General features: G+C 47.0%; 1 protein-coding gene and 1 non-coding gene across 2 annotated transcripts; one reads left to right on the top strand and one right to left on the bottom strand.

The window, feature by feature from the left end:
* Positions 1 to 448: 448 nt before the first annotated feature.
* R3HDML (R3H domain containing like) lies at positions 449 to 11,919 on the top strand. The gene is given in 7 exon segments (XM_066237576.1): positions 449 to 712; positions 4,073 to 4,193; positions 4,324 to 4,454; positions 6,067 to 6,130; positions 6,133 to 6,181; positions 11,738 to 11,795; positions 11,797 to 11,919. Coding segments are annotated over 7 exon segments (804 nt in total). The 5' UTR covers positions 449 to 454.
* LOC136309754 (U6 spliceosomal RNA) lies at positions 5,761 to 5,867 on the bottom strand. The gene has a single exon (XR_010726403.1). It is a non-coding gene; the product is annotated as a U6 spliceosomal RNA (small nuclear RNA).
* Positions 11,920 to 14,439: the final 2,520 nt, after the last annotated feature.

The raw sequence follows: 14,439 nt of genomic DNA, 5'->3' as shown, positions 1-14,439 counted from the left end.
CTTGTTCTCCATCCTGAAAATGCAGCAGCTCAGGAACAATGCTCACGAAGCCTTGGGGAAGGTTGGCCCTGCCCCTCTCAGTGCCTTGAAGGAGCCCACTTTAAGCAGGATGGATGAAGGGGGCATCCAGGATGGCGAGGCCTGGTGTCTGTCTCCTGGGCTGGTGGGATGGAGCCTTGGCTTTGCCGTGGTAACAGCATCTCACCCCAGGTCCTGGGCTACTGTCGGGGCATTTCTTCCTGTTGCCCAGTTCACTCAGTCCACTGGAGTGGGCGGGATGGGGAGTTGGGCACCTGGACCAGAGCTGAGCCAAGAAGGCTTTGCCAAGCTCCCAGAGTTAGCATCCTTTTGGGTGGCTCTGCTGGGGAACACTCAGGGTTTGGCCCTTATGCCTGCCCCCTCCAGGCAGCCAGCTTGGACTGCACAGGCAGCCGTGTGACCCCTTCAGCCAGCTATGCCCCTGCTGCCCTGCACCGTGGGCCTGGCAGGCCTGCTCTTCTGGGCAGGCCGGACAGGGAACGCCTTGATGCCCAATGCCACCCTAATGCTGGCTTGGACTGAGGGCACAGCTTTGCAGCCCCTGAGTGGCCTGGGGGTGCCCCACTACCGGTGGAAGCGCCACATCTCCACCTGGGACTTGAGTGCCTTACTGGATTATCACAACCACATCAGGGCCAGCGTGCACCCACCAGCTGCGAACATGGAGTATATGGTGAGTCCCTGTGCCCTCCCCAGTCCCCCTTCCAGCAGATGCCACTCACCTCAACCTGTTCCATGAGGGCTGCCCCCTCAAGCCAGGCTCTGGGTGTCTGGGCCAGGTGGAAAGGGCAGGGTCTGCCCATGTTAAAGATGAGGACATGAAGACAATTACACAGGTCCTCCGGGGAGTCCGGGCAGAGGACTGCTATTTATGGAGCACCTACTATGCACCAGGCACTTCACACAACCCTGAGGACCCTCTTCCTTCAGGGTGGGAACTATCATCTTCATTTTCCAAAGAAATTGAGATGCAGAGAATTAATTTGTCCAAGGTCACCCAGCTGGGATTCTAACCCATGTCTGCCTGTTGTCTTAACCACGCAATACCCTGCCCAAGAATTTTGGCCCCCCACTGGGGACTTGCTAGTGGTGGGTGGCTGGAGCTTTCCAGGCTATTGTCCCTTTGTCCCAGGGATGTGATGGACATACCTAGCCCGTCCTCAGCAAGCCTGTGGAGGTGGAGTTTGGAGCTGTAGGGACTGGTAGCTGGAGGGTCTCCAGCTGAGGAAAACCAGGAGCTGACCATGGGAGGGAACGGGATGTCTGCCCTCGAGGAGTCAGGACCGGTGCCTCTCACCCCAGCCTCCCAGAATGAAGGAGGGGACCTCTCCCTTTATTACAGCCCCTCCTCTCCCCTGGGACCACTGTCCCAGACCAGCCTGGAGGCCTCGGTTTCCTGCCCACCCACAGGTGTCTTCAGGGAAAGAGATCACTAGTCCCACCCCTTCCAAGACTTGCTACACAACAGCCTGCAAATTCTTCTGCAGCATGTCCATTCACTGACCGTATTCCCCCATGTATAAGACGCACCCTTTTCCGAATTTGAGGTCTAAAAACAGGGTGCGTCTTTTACAGTGGTTGTGGACTTTTACTTGCATTTCCCACTTCTTTGCGCTTGTTTTTGCGCTCATTATTGAAGACGGTGATTCATCATCAGACACAGATGAGGACAAGCTAATGGATGGGAGTTTTGACAGTGATGAGGAGTTGTGTGAATTTTATGATGAATAAAACTTGAGTTCCATAACTTTATGTAATAGCCTGATCAGGTGGTGGCATAGTGGATAGAGCTTCAGACTGGGACGTGGAGGGCCCAGGTTTGAGAGCCCGAGGTCGCCAGCTTGAGCACGGGCTCATCTGGTTTGAGCAAGGCTCACCAGTTTGGACCCAAGGTCGCTGGCTCGAGCAAGGGATCACTCGGTCTGCTGTAGCCCCCTGGTCAAGGCACATATGAGAAAGTAATCAATGAACAACTAAGGAGCCGCAATGAATAATTGATGTTTCTCATCTCTCTCCGTTCCTGTCTGTCTGTCCCTATCTATCCCTCTCTCTGACTTTGTCTCTACCACACAAAAAAATAAATAATTTTATGTAATACATTTTTTTCAAATTTCAGGCCCCAAAATTAAGGCGTGTCTTATACACGGGGAAGTACGGTACTTACTTGGGCTTGCTTGGAGCCAGGCACCACCCTAAGCCTCTTGGACACTACCCAGACCAGGATGGACAAACACCCCCTCCTTGTAGAGCTTACATTTCAGTGAGGATGATAGAAAACAAGCATGAACAGAATAGATATAGAATATAACGCCAGGTAGTGACAAGGTGTGGGGAGAGGTGGGGAAAGAAGCAGGAATGGCAAACAGCTAGAGGTGGGAGAACGTTTATTTGTTCGTTGACTGACTCATTCATTGATTAGCACAGTAACTGGCACATAGAAGGCCCTCCATTTTCAAACAAATGACACATTTATTGAGTACCAGTGATGTGTGGCAAGGCACTTACTTCACCAGGTGTTTAATTATGTCATGCAGTGTGGAACGGGGAGAGAGATATCTCTCCAGTGACCTCGGGGAGGCTCAGTGAGGGAGGGTTTGATGTTAGCATGCCCCTTCCCTCATTTACCTCTTTGTAGAATGCAGGGAATATTTCTCTGCTTTCCTAAAAAACTGAGTGAGTCAGACAGCCCCACGGAGATGTTTGTATCTCCAAAAGAGGGCTTTTAGTGCTTGATTTCTTTTTCACTAGCTGCCCACAGGACAGATGTCCTTGCTCAAGGAGCTGTTTCTCTCCCACACCCCCAAGACAGTTCAGCCTATTTCCCATTCTCGCAGCCTCCAGGATTGCAGCCGCTGTTTCACATCTCGTTTCCTTGCTGGACTGTGAGTCCTCAGGGACTGGAAATGCATTTCAATATCTGCCAGATGAACAAATAATATCTCTGAGAATCCCAGGAAGTTAGAACTGGAAGGGAACTAGTTTCTTTTTTAATTTTTATTTATCAATTGTTAAAGAAGAAAGGAGAGAGAGAAACATCAATTTGTTCTGCCTATTTATGCACTCATTGGTTGACTCTTGTATGTGCCCTGACCCAGGATTGAACCTACAACCTTGGCATGTCGGGGTGATGCTCTAACCAACTGAGTTACCTGTCCAGGGCTGGAACTGGTGTGGTTTTATTTTAAGTGATAACCTTTTCAGATTCTAAAACTTGGAGCATTCATACATTGCACAATTATGAAGCTGTTATGAAGGATGAGAAGGATATTTATTCTCTATGTACAGACATGGAATAATCACCAAGATAGCCTATCTTGTTAAGTGAAAAGAGCAAGGGGGTGAATAGAATGTCCAGCATGCTGCCATTTATCAAAATATATGTGTGTGTGTCTTGTATAATTGTCATACATAAGTGTAACTATATATGTAATCACACCTATGCTTGTACAGGTCTAGAATAGTTCTGGAAAAGGGCACAGAACACTCACAGTGATGGTTGCCCTGAGGGGGCACAGTGGCTGGAGGAATGAGTGTAGGATAGACAGAAGACTTTCTGCTTTTCCTCCTCTGAGCATCTTACATATTAACTTGAGCATATTTTCATTGTTCAAAATAGATTTTTTGAATTAAATATTTTTAAAGTTAAAATAAAAACATTTGGAAAATACAATAAATAAAATAGAAGATCAGTTATCTTGCCGTCACCCTGGACTCAGCCACTTCTAGGGACTGCTGAGAACTGGACCAGTGCCCGCTCACAGCAGAGAAGCCTGATCTTGGAGTCCAGCAGGGAGAAAAGGGCACCAGACTGGAGCCTGAGCCCTGGCTGTGCTTGTTGGTTTCTGTATGGACTTGCTGTTTGACCTTGAAATCGCAGGCCCTCTCGGAGTGTCAGTATTCTAATCTGTCAAGTAGATCGTTGCAGGGTCCAAGGGCTGAGGGAGTCGTGGCACCAGGTAAATGTACATGTTGGGACACTGTTGTGATGATGGTGGTTGTTTCCCGAGGAATTTCATGGCCTTTCTCTCCCCAGATCTGGGGTGAGCGGCTGGCCAGGTCTGCCAAGGCCTGGGCCACCCAGTGCATCTGGGGCCACGGGCCCTCACAGCTGATGAGATACGTGGGCCAGAACCTCTCCATCCATTCTGGCTGGTGAGTGACCCTCTGCCCTTCCTTCACTCAAGTCATTCGACAAGGTCGCCAAGCAGGTTGGTGACAGAGCCACTTTTCCATTCCCCGATCCGGCATCTTCCGTCTACTCTACCCCCCCCCCCCCCCCGGGGCACCGCTCGGTGGTGGATTTTGTGAAGTCCTGGTCGGAGGAGAAGCTGCATTACCTGTTTCCAGCCCCGGAGGACTGTGACCCGCACTGCCCCTGGCGCTGCACTGGCCCCGTGTGCTCCCACTACACCCAGGTACCCCTTTGCAGGGCCGAGGGCTGATGCAAGAACACAGCTGGTCCCTTAGAGGGAAAAGCAGGTGGAGGAAGGAAAATTAGAAATAGAGCAGAGCCCCGATGGACTTCCTTTTGCATAATAAGCCTCTTCCTGGGAAGCTGCACCCAGAGAACTGGACCCGGTGTTGAGTGTCTTAGGTCGGCTGACCGCAGGTTTTCTGACCCCAAAATAGAGATGTGTGGTCTGACAGTCCAACAGGTCCAAACACTTTCTAGAATTTTCTGTTTTTCTAAGGCTCTTGCTATCTTTTAAAAAAAAAAAAGCCAAAATAAGGTTATAGAAATCATCATATATTTTGAATGCTAACATTGAATATGTTCATTTTTATCACACATGAAAATACAATGTAATACAATATTGCAAAAAATAAGACAGAAACTTCCAATTGCATGGCAGATATCTTCAATTCTAATGTGAGACTCTAGGACAGGGGTCCCCAAACTACAGTCCATGGGCCACATGCGGCCCCCTGAGGCCGTTTATCTGGCCCCGCCGCACTTCTGGAAGGGGCACCTCTTTCATTGGTGGTCAGTGAGAGTACTGTATGTGGCAGCACCGCAAAGCATGGCATCGCTCATGTACAGTACTACTTTCGGTGACGCGGGACATATGCGTCACAGCTCCGGAAGCCTGTCATATCACTTGTTACAGCTAGCAGTGACAAATATGGAACTGGACATTGACCATCTCATTAGTCAAAAGCAGGCCCATAGTTCCCATTGAAATACTGGTCAGTTTGTTGATTTAAATTTACTTATTCTTTATTTTAAATATTGTATTTGTTCCCGTTTTGTTTTTTTACTTTAAAATAAGATATGTGCAGTGTGCATAGGGATTTGTTCATAGTTTTTTTTATAGTCCGGCCCTCCAACGGTCTGAGGGACAGTGAACTGGCCCCCTGTGTAAAAAGTTTGGGGACCCCTGCTCTAGGAAATGTAAGACCTAAACCAAAGATCCTTCCTGACCTCTCGTGAGATGTTGTTACCTCCATTTTATACACTGAGGCACAGAGTACTTAAACGGCTTGCTCAGAGTGATACTGATATTCTGACCCGCGGCTGTTTAAATCTGAAGTTTGTATTTTAACCTTCAACACAATAATTTTTAAATAGTGGTCACTAGGGAAAAAGAAAAGAAACTTATAGACAGTACAGAAAATATTAGCATATTTCATACATGATAAGATTAAATATTGGTTCATAAAATTTTTGTTTGTTTTGAGTGTGTCTATGTGTAAAATGCATAGGCTAACAAATTATATGTTTTAAATATGGAATGCTTCACGAATTTGTGTGTCATACTTGCCTAGAGACCATGCTAATCTTCGCCGTATTATTCCAGTTTTAGTATCTGTGCTGCTGAAGCTAGCACTAAAATTTATTTCTTACTGTTCACTGTGGTAAAAAAAAAGTCTGAGAAACATTATAGTACAATCCGCTTTCAGCCCTGTCACCTGGGACAGGCAGGCCTCGCAAGGCACCCACCCTGGAGCAAGTGCAGGAGCCTCCTAGCCCTCAGGGACTTGGGCCCCAGAGCCTTCTCAGCCTTTCTTGTCTGTGTCCTTCCTCAGATGGTGTGGGCATCCTCCAACCGGCTGGGCTGTGCCATCCACACCTGTGGCAGCATCAGCGTCTGGGCAGCACTTGGCACCAGGCAGTGTACTTGGTCTGCAACTACGCTGTTAAGTAAGTGCAGAGCTGGGACGGAGGGGGCTCTGGGGCGGGAAGGGGGATCCTGAGATGGAGTGGCAGAATTCAAAGGAAAGACACACAAGACACCCTGCCTTCCTCCGTTAAGTAACCTCAAAGCCATACATTTTGGTAGTTTCAGGTCCCATTAATAATGCTTTATCTCTTTTTGTGTGTGTGACAGAGTCAGACAGAGGGACAGATAGGGTCAGACAGCCAGGAAGGGAGAGAGATGAGAAGCATCAATTCTTTGTTGCGGCACCTTAGTTGTTCATTGATTGTTTTATCCTATGTGCCTTGATGGGGGGGGGGGGGGCTACAGCAGACCGAGTGACTCCTTGCTTGAGCCAGCGACCTTGGGCTCAAGCTGGTGAGCCTTGCTCAAATCAGATGAGTCTGCGCTCAAGCTGGCGACCTCGAGGTCTCAAACCTGGGTCTTCTGCGTCCCAGTCCGACACTCTATCCACTGCACCACCGCATGGTCAGGCAATAGTACTTTTTCTTTATCCAAGTTTCAGAATCGATTGGGAGACAGAAGACTGAGGCAGGTGGACAGGCAATCGCACTGGTGAGGTCCATAGTGGAGAATGTGGCTTAGATCTGCCAGCCAAGTGGGCTTGCAAGTGTCTCACTATTGAATTAGACCTGCATGCCCATTGACAGGCAACACTGGTCAACCACAGGCCTCTTTCTATAAGGGAAGTGCCGGTCTCTCTAAGCTTACCACAGGCACTAGAGCAACCAAAACACCTGCACCCTGCAGACAGGTTCATTCCAAAGGAAAGAAAGGCTAGAACGAGCGTGTTCATCTAATCAGACTCGCAAGCTCTCCAGTCAGTTTGGTGGGAGAGAGGTCACGAGTGGCCTTCCTACCATGGAAACATGGACATTTCTATTCAATGTATAGTATTCAGACTTGCAAATGTTTCAGCTTCTTATAGGGACAGAAACAAGGACAAATTCTGAGTAAACACAAGATGTAGAATTTCAGAATTACATAATGATTACCAATTTTTACTTTCATGTAGGCCTTGATCATGAGAAATGCTTTTACTTTATTATCTCACTGAAGGGGTGAAAGAGAAAGAAGGAAGGAAGAAGGGGAAGAACACTAGGAAACTATTTTCCCTTTTTTTAAAATCTTATTTTTATTAATTTTAATGCAGTGACATTGATAAATCAAGGTACATATGTTCCGAGAAAACAATTCCAGGTTATTTTGACGTTTGATTATGCTGCATACCCCTCACCCAAAGTCAAATTGGCTCCCGTCACCTTCTACCTGTATTTTCCCTTTTTGACAGATAAAGAAACTGAAAATCAGAGAGGTTACCAGAAGTCACAGAGCCAATAAGTAGTGGAAATATTTGATGCACAAGCCTTTTTTTAAAATTGAATTTATTGGGGTGATACTGTTTAACATAATTACGCAGGTTTCAGGTGCGCAATTCTATAACATCTCTGTACGCCGTATTGTGTGTTCATTCCCCCTGGTCAAGTCTTTGTTCCTCACCACTTAACCCCACTATGCCCTCCTCCACCAAAACACACGCCTTTGATTCCAAGTCCCATGTTATGTCTACTGTGTTGTCCTTATGTTCTGGAAGTCATTGGTAGCTTGGACGTTAATTCTCTAGCTATTTGCTAGGTGGTAATGCCTACTGATAAAGTATTGTATTTGTAGACCAGCTTTATTAGACAAGGAATAATATAACATCCAAGTTCCATTACATACAGCTTACGAAACTGTTCCAATTTATTTGCTGATATATCAAATTTTTGCAGCATTGAGTATTAGTAGTACAGTTGTTAAATTTTTTAGATTCTGGGCCCTAGCCGGTTGGCTCAGTGGTGGAGTGTCGGCCTGGCGTGCAGAAGTCCTGGGTTCGATTCCCAGCCAGGGCACACAGGAGAAGCGCCCATCTGCTTCTCCACCCCTCCTCCTCTCCTTCCTCTCTGTGTCTTTCTTCCCCTCCCGCAGGGAGGCTCCATTGGAGCAAAGATGGCCCGGGCGCTGGGGATGGCTCCTTGGCCTCTGCCCCAGGCGCTAGAGTGGCTCTGGTCGCAACAGAGCGATGCCCCGGAGGGGCAGAGCATCGCCCCTTGGTGGGCAGAGTGTCGCCCCCTGGTGGGCGTGCCGGGTGGATCCCGGTCGGGTGCATGCGGGAGTCTGTCTGTCTCTCCCCGTTTTCAGCTTCAGAAAAATACAAAAAGAAAAAAAAATTTTTTTAGATTCTGGTGTCAAGACTGACTGTCAGGGTTTGAATTGTAATTTAACCTTTCTATGGTTTTTCATTTGCAAAGTGGATGCGTATTCTATTTATAGAATTGTCAAAAAAGAAAAAAGAAAAAAAGGCCTTGGCCGGTTGACTTAGTGATAGAGCATTGGCCTAACATGTGGATGTCTTGGGTTTGATTCCTGGTCAGGGCACACAGGAAAGGTGCCCATCTGCTTCTCTACCCTTCCCCCTCTCGCCTCTCTCTCTCTCTCTCCTCTTCCTGCAGCCATGGCTCAACTGGAGCGAGTTGGCCCCAGGCACTGAGGATAGCCCCATGGCCTCCACCTCAGGCATTAAGAAGAGCTCCGTTGCCAAGCAACAGAGCAATGCCCCAGATGGGCAGAACATCACCCCCTAGTGGGCTTTCCAGGTGGATCCTGCTCCCGGCACATATGGGAGTCTGTCTCTGCCTCTCCTCCTCTCACTGAATAAAAAAAAAAAAAAAATGTTGAGCTGATCCAGGAAACGCCCCCAGGCTCATAAGAAATTCAGAATATTTTTGGTTTTTATTGTCATTACCAGATCTGGGTTTAAGTCCCAGCTCTACTATGTGCACCGGGAGGACTTTAGATAAGTCATTTCATCTCTACACTCTCCTCTTTTTAGCTGGAGCTAATAGTACCTGGCTCTCAGAGGATCATAGTACATGGTACATGATACATAAATGGTGGCCATGATTGTGACTAGGTTATAAACTCTTTGAGGGTGGGAAATAGATCTTTTTTTTTTTTTTTTAATTTTTTTTTTTTTTTATAGGGACAGAGAGAGAGTCAGATAGAGGGATAGACAGGGACAGATAGACAGGAATGGAGAGAGATGAGAAGCATCAATCATGAGTTTTTCATTGCAACACCATAGTTGTTCATTGATTGCTTTCTCATATGTGCCATGACCGCGGGCCCTCAGCAGACCGAGTAACCCCCCGCTCGAGCCAGTGACCTTGGGTCCAAGCTGGTGAGCTTTTTGCTCAAACCAGATAAGCCCACGCTCAAGCTGGCAACCTCGGGGTCTCGAACCTGGGTCCTTTCGCATCCCAGTCAGACGCTCTATCCACTGCGCCACCGCCTGGTCAGGCAAGGGTGGGAAATAGATCTTATTCATTTCTATACCTTTCCACTACAGTCATGTCAACTCTTTCTTTTTTTAAGCAGTAGAGGTTTTTTCCAAGTGGTTAAATTAAACAAATAGAACCACTCTGATGCCATCACCCTGGTGTCTCCACCACCCGCTCTCCCTGCCACCAGATTTCCAAGAGATCTTGTGAAAACTGTATACTCGGCCTGTCCTGTGGTGGCGCAGTGGATAAAGCGTCGACCTGGAAATGCTGAGGTCACTGGTTCGAAACCCTGGGTTGCCTGGTCAAGGCACATATGGGAGTTGATGCTTCCAGCTCCTCCCCCCTGTCTCTCTCTCTCTCTCTCTCTCTAAAATGAATAAATAAAAAGAAAAAAAAACTGTATACTCACAGCATCTGGAAAAATCCTGCTGCCCTGTGGAAGTGCTGGATGAATGGAAGAATGAATGAGTTCCATATGAAATCAGAATGCATACTTTTCTAAGCACTTTGATGACTTTACTTACAGTCATTCAATAATCACTTTTAGAGGGGGAAAAGAAAGGGATTCCATTCCTACCCAGAGCGAATGTTCATTTGAAGTGTGGGGAAATAAGGCACTGGAATTTGCAAAGATAATTACCACTCTAGGCCCTGGCCAGGTAGTTTAGTGGGTTAGAACATCACCCCAATGCCCCAAGGTTGCAGATTTGATCCCCAGTCAGGGCACATATAAGAATCAACCAATGACTGCATAAATAAGTGGTATAATAAATAGATGTTTTTTTCTCTCTCTTTCCCTTCTTATCTCTCTAAATCTATTTAAAAAAACAAAACTATAGGCCAATAGTGAGATTATTAAGCAGCCACAAGCAAGAAAGAGCTTGGAGAATGACTTTAGGCCTTGAGAGGAGAAAAAGGGAGAAAAAGAGAAATCTGTGGGCTGGGATTGAGAAGAGAGTTGTGGGAAGGTGAGAGGTGTGAGCTGGACCCACATGGGGCCAGAGCGGTCTGGACTGCCTGACCAAAAGTGGTAGATGCGATTCTGCAGGCCAGGGGCTGGCAGACAACAGCCTACGGCCAAAATCTGGCCCGTTGCCTGTTTTTGTAAATAAAACTTTATTGAAACACAGGGAAGGCATTCAATACATATTATCTATGACTGCTTTCATGTGATAGAGATATCTGTCCTGCAAAGCCTAAAATATTTACTATCTGGCCCTTTCAAAAAAAAAAAAAAAATTCCAACCCCTGTGTAGACAATGAGAAACCAATAAGATTTCTTGAACAGGAGAAGGTGGTGTTCAGTGTTTGTTTATTTATTTTAACAGTTTTATTGACATACCATATAATTCACATACCATAACCACTCACCCACTGGAAGTGTAGAGTTCAATGGTTTTTGGCATATTACATTATTAATTTTTAAAGACTTTGGTGAAATACATATAACATAGAACTTGCCATTTTAACCATTTTTAAGTGTACAACTCAGTGGCATTAATTACATTTACCTTGTGGTGCGACCATCGCCACTATTTCTAAAGCTTTTTCATCACCCCAAAGAGGAAGTCTGTAACCATTAAGCAATGGCTCCCTATTCCCCCTCCTCCCAAAGACCATGGTCAGTGGCAGGATTAACTCAGAAGCAGATGGGATGGATTTGGGGTGAAGCCACTGGAGAAATAAATGTACAGCAGTGGCCGCATGGGCACGTCACCCGTGACTGAGTTACACTCATTGTCTAATTGTTCTAGCTTTGCACAGCACTCTTACAAGTTACTAAATCTCTTCACCTAATTTTTATGGACACCGTTTTATTCATTGATTCTATTCAGAGGATAAAATACTCAAGAAATGGGGTGGTTTATTACATCACCAATTGGCAGAAGCCAGGACCAGGCCCAGAACTTAGATCTGCCTGAGTTGGGGTGAGGGGTGGTGGAAAGAATAAAAAAATCAGCACTTACTGGGGAGTCACTTATTTGTCAGGCACAGTGCTAGGCGCATGCACACGTGGCTCCATCATTCATCTTCATTGCATCCCGGAGGCAAGTCCTCTCTTGGCTTCACAGGCAAAGAAACTGAGGCTTGCAGATGTGACTTGCCCAAGGTCGCACAGCCGGTCAGTGGTGGTGCTGAGATTTGGAAACCTGTGTGGAAGTTGTTCGTGTAACTCTGTCCCCTGACGCCGTCTCCCTGGGACCTTTTCTCTTACATGGGCAACTGGATCGGCGAGGCGCCGTACAAGATGGGGAGGCCGTGTTCAGCCTGCCCCCCCCCCCAGTTACCAAGGCAGTTGCAGTAGCAACATGTGCTTCTCTGGGCTCAAATCCAACCAGCTTCATGGTTCTGAACTTTCCCTGGGCTCTGGTGGCTTCCAGGTGGACCTAACCCTCTAAGGGTAAGGGTTCCCCTGAAAGATGGAGTCAAGGAATATATATAATGTAAAGCCAGCAGCCAGGGCCACCATCACAGCAGCCTCCTGGCCCATGCAGGTTCGCATTGGATTCGGACAGTCGGTAAAGAAACAATGGAGCCAAAAACTGATAGGCCATTTTCTTTAATTCTAGCTTGCATCCGGCGGGCAAGTAAAAACACACACTGGGCTCCAAAACCCACTCACATTCAGTGCTCACAAAGTCACTGACTTATCCGAGTTTCCTAGAATCAAAGGTTTCTAGCTCACCAGCCTTATTCTCCTCAGTTCCCCATCTCCTTCCTTATCCCAGATACAAACTCTGCACAAACTGGCATCTCACTCAGCACTCCGCCATCTTGGCTGCTTCTCCTGGCCACATGGCCTCTTTCTGCTCTCTGTTCTGCTCCCTCTGCTCTGTCATGCTAATCATCCCAGGAACCAAGAGAGAGCAAACTTTCGTTCTGCCCCCATTTTATATTGTAGCTTCACAACCTCTAATCCAATATACAAAATAGGGAAGTCTCTAATACAAAGTCACTTCTCTGAGGCATGATTGGATTGTACCACCCCACATCAAAAAGGGTGGGAAAGGCTTAATCCCAAAACCAAGCCTCAGGCTACAATGATCCTGCCTGCCCCCAACACACATTAATATCACCTGGGCAACGGCCTCCACGTGGGCAGCGTCATCTTTAACAAAGTGAGCATAATACATTTTATCTGCCATATATATATATATATATATATATATATATATATATATATATATATATATATTTCCCCCCCCCCAAGACATGAATTGGACTCCCTCCACTGATTGATTTTTTCTTCCTGATTCCATTTTCTAAATGTCTAGCATGTGACAGAAGAAAAAGACTTCCTTGCCTTCCTTCTTTCCTCAGTTGCATCTTTCTTTTCTCTGGCGTCCAGGAAAGAGGCCCACGTCTTTCATTGACTCAGTTCTCAGAGAGCCAGGGCTGGAAGGAACAATGGCAGCAGTTTTGTGCCTCTCAGACCTCAAACTCACAAGTCTTTGTCCATCCAATGAAAGCTATCTAACCTTTAGCCTGCAACCCACCTTCATTCATCCAATCATAGCCAGCCAGCTCTGGATAGACTTGGAAGACCTGTGGTCCCCTCCTTGAGTTGGGAACATTTCATGTCTGAGCTTTAAAAAATAAATCAATAACTGAAATCAGCTTGTGGACACCCCTCTCCTATTTCATGTTACTGGAGCCACCAGAGGGTCCAGCCGCCCATTTCACAGATGGGCACACTGAGGATCAGTGAAGGGGCGCGACTTACTGAGAGCTGCATAACTTGCCTGCGAGGCAGCCAGGTCCCAGGTCGGAGCTCAAGCTCTGACAGCCCCTTTAGACACTGCTCTGAGCACTCAGGGCTGAGGCGAAAACCCAAGTTGGCCCAAGAGGACTCTCCTCCTGGGCCTGTCTTTCTTTGGCCTTCAGACACTCTCCCTGCTTCGGTCTCTCCCTTTCATCTGCCTGCCAGCTCTAGCCCTATCTCTCTTGCTTTCTATTTCTCCTGTAGAATCTCATTCTCTTTCCCACTATCCATTTCCCCTTTCCCCACCCCACCCCACCCCACCCAGATACCATTAACACACAAAAGTTCTTTTGTCTCCAGAGATAGTAAAATTTCTCCCTCAGACCTTGCTCTCCAGCTGCGGCCCACACCCTGCCCGGCTGGAAAGAGCTTCAAAGACCCGGGCAGAAACAGGCCCCTTTTCCCAGGGTCCCTACATTTTCCCAGAAGGAGTGCTGTTTTCTTCTCTTTTGGTCATTTCCATCTAGGCCGCAACCTGTATACACCCCCACCCCTCGCCCCCAATAAAGACCTTTGAGATCAGATTCCTGGCTCTTTCTGGTCCTCCCTCTCAGCTCCCAGAAGAGTCATTAGAGAAGGGAATTGAGCGAGAGGCGAACCAGCTCAAGAGGAAGACCGGGGAGGGAGCTAAGAGCCTGCAGCCCCTACTTCGCAACAGGTGTATCAGCTAGATCAGTGCACCGTTGCATGTTTATTTGTTACTCCATTTTACAGATAAGGAAGGTGAGGCTTAGACTGAGGGCTGGAAGTGAGTGAAATAAGAGAAACAAGGACGCTGTTGTGAGTTCATTGTTCTCACATTGTATCCGTCCTACTTTCCTTAAAATGTTCCTTCTTTATAATAATATAATGATGGTGATAAATGTCAGGTTTTTAAGAAAATTATTACTGTCATATTGGGGAGTGTAGAGCCAGTAGCTACAGCCACCATCACAGCCGCCTGGCCCATGCAGGTTCACATTGGATTCGGACAGATGGTAATGAAACAACGGAGCCAAGAACTGGTGGACCATTAGCTTTAATCATAGTTTGCACCCTGCGGGCAAGTAAAAAAACACACTGGGCTCCAAAACCCACTCATTCAGTGCTCACAAAGCTACTGACTTATCCAAGTTTCCTAGAATCAGAGGTTTCTTTTTTTTTTTTTTTTTTTATT

The sequence above is a fragment of the Saccopteryx bilineata genome, chromosome 6, assembly GCF_036850765.1.
Source record: "Saccopteryx bilineata isolate mSacBil1 chromosome 6, mSacBil1_pri_phased_curated, whole genome shotgun sequence".
Taxonomy (NCBI): Eukaryota; Metazoa; Chordata; class Mammalia; order Chiroptera; family Emballonuridae; genus Saccopteryx; species Saccopteryx bilineata.
Note: the sequence above shows the minus strand (reverse complement) of the source record. Positions and strands in the feature narration are given on the sequence as shown.